Consider the following 9,158-nt stretch of genomic DNA (forward strand, 5'->3'; position numbering starts at 1 on the left):
TGTAAATGTCTTAATTGTTTCTTGTCCATTTTTGAGTTTCTTGTGTTTGTTCTATTTGTTATTGTTCGAAACTGAATTTTAATTATTTGTAGAATATCAGCCCCCTGCCCATCTTACTTATTGACTTTACCTATGGCCCTTCCTGTCATAGCTCTCAGCTGGTGTCAAGATGTTGAAGCCAGATTTTAGCTTATTCCTGAAAAACTCGAGTCACTTTAGATCGAGTTAACATCTCACCTTGTCCACACTGAATACAATAATTATTAAGGCTATACAAAATACTTTTAAAAGTCATTCTTTAGTGCAGGCTTCAGTATTTTCTAATGCATTCAGGTCTGATGTCAACGCTGTGATCACATCTGGAAGAAGTGAACAACAGTGAGAGCCGAGCTGAAACTTTAAGGTAAGTCAAAAGATATGCCTTCAAAGCCTAATAATATTACTAAAATATAATAGTTGAACTTCTTTACACGTGTTGCAAGGGACCACACTTTATATTCCCTATAATGTGAAATGTTATTGGAGATGAAAACACAAAACATTTTCACCCCTGAAACTTATTTTATGGTTAATTGGAGTCCAACCAGCTGATCTCTAGAAACTAAAACAAGGTGGAGTTAATTCATAATTATTATTTTTTTCAACAGCTAGATTAAAAAAAATATATAAATCCAATAAAAACAAGATACACGAAAGGATACAATTAAAAGCCATGGATTCATAATTAACTACCAGTTGATACTTCAATGTTTCAAATATTGTGCTTTTTTTTAATTGCAAATTTAAGTTTTGGTTAATATCCATTAGAAATAAAGTCAAATGTGGTCTTTTGGTCCAGGGAGAAACTCCCTCTGGAGGGAACTGGGATGTGAGCGTTTGCAGACCATTTACGTGCATACAAACTTATACAATACACTACAGGAGAGGGAAACCGCAAAAAGCAGAATAGCCCCTTTAAATGACCGCTCGCTACTCGGGGATATTTTACAAAATTACTTGTTTCCTCTTGAGAAAGGATTTCCGGTCCAAAATGATGATTTATAGTCTCATTATGTCAACGATGCCTTCCAACTCTGTAATTGATTTCTAGTTGAACGGCGCGAAGGACTTGGCAGCACGCAAACAGTGGAATGAACTTGTCTCAGGAAATTGGCGTTTAGAGAAACATTAGCTGTTTGTTGCCTCGCGGACACAGTGACGGAGTTAATGTAATTACATCAACCTGATACAGTTTGCCCCAAATCCCTCGGAAAGATGCTGCGTGCTCAAAGTTTGGCCTCGAGGCTGAAGTCTGGAGATCCTCCAAATGTTTTTAATCCATGAATTAAATGTGTGTGTGTGTGTGTGTGTTAACTGGGTGTGTGTTCACGTGTATGCATGCTTGCAGGCCCTTTTTACGGGTTGTATCATGAATGCAAAATATGTGAACGACGTGGTCTTTAACTGCTGTTCCTTCCTTAAAACACACGAGGGAGACATTGTCCACCGTTGCTTTACCCCTAGAAGGAATGGAGTTGTTGCTACCATATTAAAAAAAAAAAATGCTGACCTTTGCCATTCACTTTAGACTCAACCTAATGAGGAATATACCTGAACTTGTATCATTTGTTATTTGTATTTTGCACATATGTGTTGAACAGAAATGTGAAAATTAGTAAAAAAATTACTTTCTTTTCGTCTTCCTCACTCTGGTTTACAGAATAAAACAATATGACGAGTGTCAGCAAGTGTCGACTTCACACTGGCGTATTTGCAATTTAAATGAGCTTTGTGCAATTTCCTTGTCTGGCACTCGGTGAACAGTCAGTAAAACCCCGGCCATCTGGTACATTTAACAGCCTGAAGCAGACTCTCAGCATTTCAGCGTTTCTCTGTTTGTGTCTTGACTAATTCTTTAGTCTAATTATGTTGTGTTAAGATATAATATTATTTAATTAGTTGTGTAAAAACATGAATCACCAAGAATTTTGAAAGCAGTTAAAGTTGTTAATCAAGCTAAGATGACTTTATGAAGCTCAGCGCAAGTTGTTTCAGGAAGACTGGGTATACATTCACTCCGCAGTTGCATATAATCATCACGGGCGTTGTCTATAACAGTGGTTCTCAACCTTTTTACACCAAGTACCACCTGAGAAAATAGTTGTCTCTCCAAGTACCACCATATGACCAATGTTAAAATACAGTCTCTATGCACAGTTCATGCAGGACTCGGAGGCAAATGTATTCATAATAACATTATTTATTGTCAGCCACAGCTAAATGTACAACGGTCAGTCACTCACACACCACAAGTGAGAATATAAAGAACAAAAATAAAAAACTTATTCTCACACAACAAATGACAACTGTACATAGGCTACATGTACCAAATACCAAAGTGTGAATGTCCTATTGGGAATTCAGTTCCACAATAATAATGAAAGCCTCCAGGAGCAGATGAGCATAAGGGCTAATAGCTAATCTTCAGTCTGCTGATGTTTGCTATTGCCATTTCTGTGGTGGCAAAGTACAAAATAAAATAAAACAATGAAGGACAAGTGTGTGCTTTTTCAACTTTTGTCAGTCAAAGCCTTCTCTCCATTCTTTGCCTCGGATATTGAAAGTGCAGTCTCTTCTCCTAAGTCCTTTTGAAATCTCCTATCCACTATCCCTTAACCCCGTGACGTTTCACTCAGAGGTCAAGGATCAGACGATAAGGATAGACGATAGGAGCTGATTTTTGGACTTTTGGACAGCAACCTATAACTGAGTTTTCCTCCTGAAACAAAGCACAGTGTTCATCCTCACTCAGTCTGACCCCTCCCTCACTAAAACATATTTGTACGCATATATATATCACAGGAGGGTTGCTTTAATACACATTGGCTGTAGTTGTTTAAACCTTTTCAACTTTTCTTTGAAATATTAAGCTTCATCACTATTTGTCCTACTCTTCCAGTTTAACATTTCACTTTCAAGCTTTCAACAAAGTCAGTGCATTTGAGCTGCAACTATTTTGATTCAAATCATTTCACTTTTCTGCATTTCTCCAGTGAGTTCAGCAGTTTGTAGCTAAGGAAGGAGGTTCAGTCTCCTGGATCACGGTAGGTAGGGCTGTCTCTGTGATGGGGTCCTGTGGGGCGGGGGAGGATCCTGGGAAGGGGTCACAGCGGGAGAAGACTCCTCGGAAGAACTCACCTCGATGGACTCTAAGGAATCTGAGGTTTCTTCTTCTCCATTGAGACACATCTGTTGGAGGGTAAAAAGAAAAGATTTAAAAGAAGGTTTCAACCACAAATCATCATTTTGGTGTCAATTAAAGAGGACGTATAGTTTTCAGGTTCATATTTAGTGTGAATGCACAGAATAAGGAGTTTTTTCTATATAAAAGCCCCCCCCCCCCCAGCGCCGCTTCCCCTCCCTCCGCTGAAATTACGAATGTAAGATAGTAATCATAGATAACACGGCAGGGTCTGTTACAGTTTGTTTTCATCTGATTTCAAATAAACAAAGTCTTGGCTTTCAGAATATTAAACTTGTTTCGGCAAATTCAGATGATAAATACAACTTTGAAAAGGAAAAGAGCTCTAATTGGAAGCACGCAAATTTCCTTTTCCAATGTTATATCGTTCAAGTAATATTTGGAGCAGTAATCCTCATAAGCAAACCCAATATGGAAACGTTTTTTGTTATAATAGGCCTTTTTGGCCGCTCCAAGTACTGCTGCGGTAACAACATGAATAGTGCTGTGTGTGTGTGTGTGTGTGTGTGTGTGTGTGTGTGTGTGTGTGTGTGTGTGTGTGTGTGTGTGTGTGTGTGTGTGTGTGTGTGTGTGTGTGTGTGTGTGTGTGTGTGTGTGTGTGTGTGTGTGTGTGTGTGTGTGTGTGTGTGTGTGTGTGTGTGTGTGTGTGTGTGTGTGTGTGTGTGTGTGTGTGTGTGTGTGTGTGTGTGTGTTGTGCGATCACAGAACCTGCCGAGGCTATAAATGACTTTGATTTGTTGTTTAAATACAATAAAAAAATAAAAATAAAAAATAAATAAAAATAGGGGGCCTACAAAACAGCCCCAGGGCCTGAGGGCAGGTTAAGGCGGGCCTGCCCCCCCCCCCACACACACACAATCAAAACTACTACTACGACTACTTACAGTAAAAAACGACTTACTGTACATCCAACTATTAAATCAATCAGCTATTTCAGGACATTGAGGCTATACATTTACAGTGGAGGAAACAAGTATTTAACCCCCTTCAGATTTTGTAAGTTTACCAACTTATTTTACAACTAAAAGCTCTTTTCAAATGAAGAGCAGGTTGTAACCGAGGCTCTGTGTAAATAAACAGGTCAGAGTCTGAGCGCTGCTCCTCGTCCTGGAATGAGTCAGACTTTGATGAGCCCTCCCTCTTCTTCCTGCTCTGAGACGCAGCCAGCTCCACTCTGTATTTCCTTGTTCCTCCCCTTCAGAGCCACACTGACAAGGAGGGGTGTAACCAACATGTGGGTAAAGCACAAGAGCTGATAGGCCACATTCACCGCCCACACACACATGCTGTTCAGATAACCAGTCACACTGGTTTCAGTTCTCAGGAAGTGAAACTCACACACTCGCTGCTACTGAGAGGTGAAATGGCGCAGAGAGGAGTTCAGCTGGACCGGGAAACCTTCTCTTGTTCCATCTGTCTGGATCTACTGAAGGATCCGGTAACCACTATCTGTGGACACAGCTACTGCATGAAGTGTATTAAAGGCTTCTGGGATGGAGAGGATGAGAAGGAGATCCACAGCTGCCCTCAGTGCAGGCAGAGCTTCACACCGAGGCCTGTCCTGCTGAAGAACACCATGTTAGCAGCTTTAGTGGAGGAGCTGAAGAAGACTGGACTCCAAGCTGCTCCTGCTGATCACTGCTATGCTGGAGCTGGAGACGTGGCCTGTGATTTCTGCACTGGGAGGAAACTGAGAGCCTGTAAGTCCTGTCTGCAGTGTGTGGCCTCTTACTGTGACCAACACCTCCAGCCTCATTATGAATTATCTGTCTTTAAGAAACACAAGCTGGTGGAGCCCTCCAAGAAGCTCCAGGAGAACATCTGCTCTCGTCACGACGAGGTGATGAAGCTGTTCTGCCGCACTGATCAGCAGAGTATCTGTTATCTCTGCTCTGTGGACGAACACAAAGGCCACGACACGGTGTCAGCTGCAGCAGAGAGGACTGAGAGGCAGAGAGAGCTGGAGGGGAGTCGACTAAACATCCAGCAGAGAATCCAGGACGGAGAGAAGGAGGTGAAGCTGCTTCAGCAGGAGGTGGAGGCCGTCAATGGCTCTGCTGAGAAAGCAGTGGAGGGCAGTGAGAAGATGTTCACTGAGCTGATCCGTCTCATGAAGAAAAGAAGCTCTGATGTGAAGCAGCAGCTCAGATCCCAGCAGGAGAGAAAAGTGAGTGGAGTCAGAGAGCTCCAGGAGAAGCTGGAGCAGGAGATCTCTGAGCTGAAGAGGAGAGACGCTGAGCTGAAGCTGCTGTCTCACACAGAGGACCACAACCAGTTTCTGCTCAGCTACCCCTCCTCACTGCCAGCCCTCAGTGAAGCTACACACTCCTTCAGCATCAACATCCGTCCTCTGAGATACTTTGAGGACGTGACGGTGGCCCTGTCAGCAGTCAGAGACAAACTACAGGACGCCCTGAGAGAGGAATGGACAAACGTCTCATCGACTGAAGTGGATGTTTCACTGCCAGCAGCAGAGCCCACCACCAGAGCTGGGTTCTTAACATATTCACAGGAGATCACTCTGGATCCAAACACAGCAAACACATGGCTGGTATTATCTGAGGGGAGCAGAAAAGCAACATACATGGAACAACAACAGTCTTATTCTAGTCATCCAGACAGATTCACTGCATGTCCTCAGGTCCTGAGTAGAGAGAGTCTGACTAGACGTTGTTACTGGGAGGTGGAGCGGAGAGGGGGAGCAGTTTGTGTAGCAGTCGCATACAAGAATATCATCAGAGCAGGGAGTGAAAGTTTATTTGGAAACAATGACAAATCTTGGTCCTTAGAGTGTTTCCAAAAGAGTTATAGGTTTCGTTACAACAGTATCATCACTCCCGTCTCAGGTCCTCCGTCCTCCAGAGTAGGAGTGTACCTGGATCACAGAGCAGGTGTTCTGTCCTTTTACAGCGTCTCTGAAACCATGACTCTCCTCCACAGAGTCCAGACCACGTTCACTCAGCCGCTACACGCTGGAGTTTGGCTTTATCAGACTTCTGGAAACACAGCTGAGTTTTGTAAACTCAAATAGCCTGAAGTCATTGGAGGAACTCTTCTACTTCTTAAACTCTCCGTGTGTCCATCAGAGCTGATTGTCCATGTCTTCACTGCAGAGACCAGCTGTCAATCAAACATGATGGGCGGGGCTTCCACATCTTCTCACGAGTTGTTCTGTAGATGTTGGACTTTCTTCCGGCTCCTTCCTGTGTCTGTGTAGCCATGGAGGCTGTCACTGCCCAGGAGGATCCTTGTTCTCCTGAACTGATTTGTAAACTTTGCTCTAAATATGTGTTGGATATTTCTTTTGATTCTTGTTGTTGTTTCTCTTGTAGTGCACGAGTCTTCAGAGAGAAAGCAGCAGAGCTTCTTTTATTCTACAAATTTTATTCTGGTTCTAAAACAACAGAGACATTTATAATCACATGTATTATTTTTGACATATTAAATGTTATTGTTGCCCAAATTAACTACACATGAGTTCCCAGATGGTTATAACACTTATTTCATCATCACATGTTTAATTAAAAATATATTACTTCCTGTCATGATCATAATCAATAAGTACATCATTCATTATTCTGCTGTAAATAGCTTAGAGTCTTTGCTCGGGAAATAAAATGTTATTGTTTTGCAGACTAATTGTTGTTGTTGTTGTTGTCCAAATAGAAAGTGGGTACTCTGATGTTTTATAGAACATAACTTATCATGATAATAATCAATAAGGAGATCATGTCTGATTCTGTTTGAAATAGCTGAGATGAGACACATTCATGGTGTGGAGAAAGAGAAACTGATCATGAAATCATTTAACAGACTTTACTGATGGGATGTGTGATCAAAGTCAATGTTTGGATCATTAATAAAGGTTTGTCTTTCAAAAACAAAAACTGGATGTTCTTCTTGTGTTATGTCCAAGGTGCCATACGAAGCTGATGGAGAACATGTGGAAGTGATCTGAGACTAAATGAAGCTCAGCACAAGCTCAACCAGGAAGACCGTCTTTACTCGTTAATTTACTATTTCCATGTTACTACTCTCTCTCCTCTCAATGAGTGTGTTTCAGGTGACTCGATGCAACCCTCCTCCCCCCTTTTCAACTCCTGTCCCTCTGAATCCAGGGTCAAGCTAAGCCCCTCCCCTTCAGACCGAACCCAACCATCCATTCACCAGCACCAGTTTCTAGACCCCGCGGGATTTATTTGAAGTTAAATATAGCAATGCTGTGCCAAAGTAACCTGCTTACCCTCTCCTTCAAGGTTGTGAAGTCCAAACAGAGCAACAGCCTTAAGTCGAGACTCAATCAGTGGAAACACCTGAGCTCAATTGGAGCATACCATGTAGTGCATGGGCACGAGTGGCAATTTTCTTGCGAGTGTAAAAATGTTATTGTTTAAGGCTTCTGCTGTCAGAAATATAGAATATGTTGACCTATTTGATTTGTTGTGTTTGGGTAATTTGCCTTGCATTTTGGATGTGTTTGTAGATAAGAATGTCATTGGTTAGGGGTATAAATAGTGGATTGTCCAATGGGGAGGGGATTAACATGTATATAAACCTCTGGCCACAAGTGTTTGGGGGGGGTGGTCTGACTGTGGCTGGAGAGCAGAGGTACCAGTCCTATGTCCTCGACCTGTACATATATATTGAGGTTTTTGTTTTCTTTCTGTAAATCCTTGTTACTTTGTGTTTTTTTCAGCATTTTTGGCTGTTAATAAAAGCACCTAAGGACCATTTTTTGTGACTCTAGCCATCTTATTTAATTCTTAGTTTTTTCATCGACCTTTTTTGTAACAGCGCTGCATAAGCTCATGGGTGCGCCGTATTTTCGGCTCAGGCCCCCTCCGCAAGATGAGGCCCCACGCAGTCTGCATGATCGGCCTGTAGGGAGGGACGGCCCTGCTTATTAGCTGGCCCTAACGTGTAAAGTTATACAAGCATTTGTACCAGTGCTTTTCACAAGTAGACTCTTGCAGGCCAGAGTAGCTGGAGTGAGTCAACAACAACAAGACATATCTGAGAAGTGATCAGGATGAACAGATAGAGGAAAAGGAAAAGAGAGATGAAGAGACCAGGAGGGTCAGAGCAGGAGGAAGCCAGGAGGAGATGAAGACATTAGTGAAGAAGAAGAAATGTATGAGGAATAAAGATGAAGTGTCAGAAAGAGGGACAGAGGCAGGGACCAGGAGGCAGAGGAGACTCCAGCTGGACCACATGGTATGTTTTTATTCTCCTTACATATTCCATCACAGCAGCACAATCTAGCAGCTCTTAGTATTGACACATATGTATTGAAATGTGTTGCTGCACAGCTCACCTTTAGCTCTCTGAAGAGATGGGTGGTGTCATTTGTGTACTTCACTATAACTAAGTGCTTTTACTGTACTCACAGTAAACAGAGTTCTAGGTATCATGAGTATTTTCTGCTGTTTTATACTATATTTGAGTTTGTGTGTCTGAACACCTTGTTTCTCTTGTGCATGAAGAACACTTGTATGGGGCATGATTTAACAATGAATAGTTTATATATATACAGTATAAAATACCACCTACTGTCGGCCCTCCCATGCCACCATGACCGCTTGCCCCTCCTTTGCCCCCCCAATAAAATGTTCCCTTTCAGTGTTTCACTATTATGTCTGATGTTTCTCTATTAATATTGCTGCTGCATGAATGTGTATGTTGCATGTTACTGCTGTAGATGTGTTTCTGAGACGCTCCGATTACAACGAGAGTTACAACGAGAATGTGACGTCATATTTACACAAGACGGATCCTTTCTAGCCATAACCAGGCAGCTCTGCTGATTTCTCCTCCCTGGCTGCAGGCTGTTCACAGACAGTTGGGATCGAGGCGAAATTCTCTCTGCAGACCCATTCTCACAGCGTTTATCAACCTATAAAACTTTGTCTTACTCTCA

General features: G+C 42.2%; 1 protein-coding gene across 1 annotated transcript; it reads left to right on the forward strand.

The window, feature by feature from the left end:
• Window positions 1–4,114: 4,114 nt before the first annotated feature.
• LOC307022930 (tripartite motif-containing protein 16-like) lies at window positions 4,115–7,427 on the forward strand. Its single transcript, XM_079655859.1, has one exon. It carries the CDS (start codon window positions 4,605–4,607, stop codon window positions 6,270–6,272), a length of 1,668 nt encoding a protein of 555 aa, XP_079511985.1. The 5' UTR covers window positions 4,115–4,604; the 3' UTR covers window positions 6,273–7,427.
• The last annotated feature ends 1,731 nt before the right edge of the window (window positions 7,428–9,158 follow it).

The sequence above is a fragment of the Notothenia rossii genome (genome assembly GCF_949606895.1).
Source record: "Notothenia rossii genome assembly, chromosome: 10".
Classification (NCBI taxonomy): domain Eukaryota; kingdom Metazoa; phylum Chordata; class Actinopteri; order Perciformes; family Nototheniidae; genus Notothenia; species Notothenia rossii.

Coding starts and splice junctions, on each gene's coding strand:
- LOC307022930 (XM_079655859.1), top strand. CDS start 4,605: ATGGCGCAGAGAGGAGTTCAGCTGGACCGGGAAACCTTCTCTTGTTCC.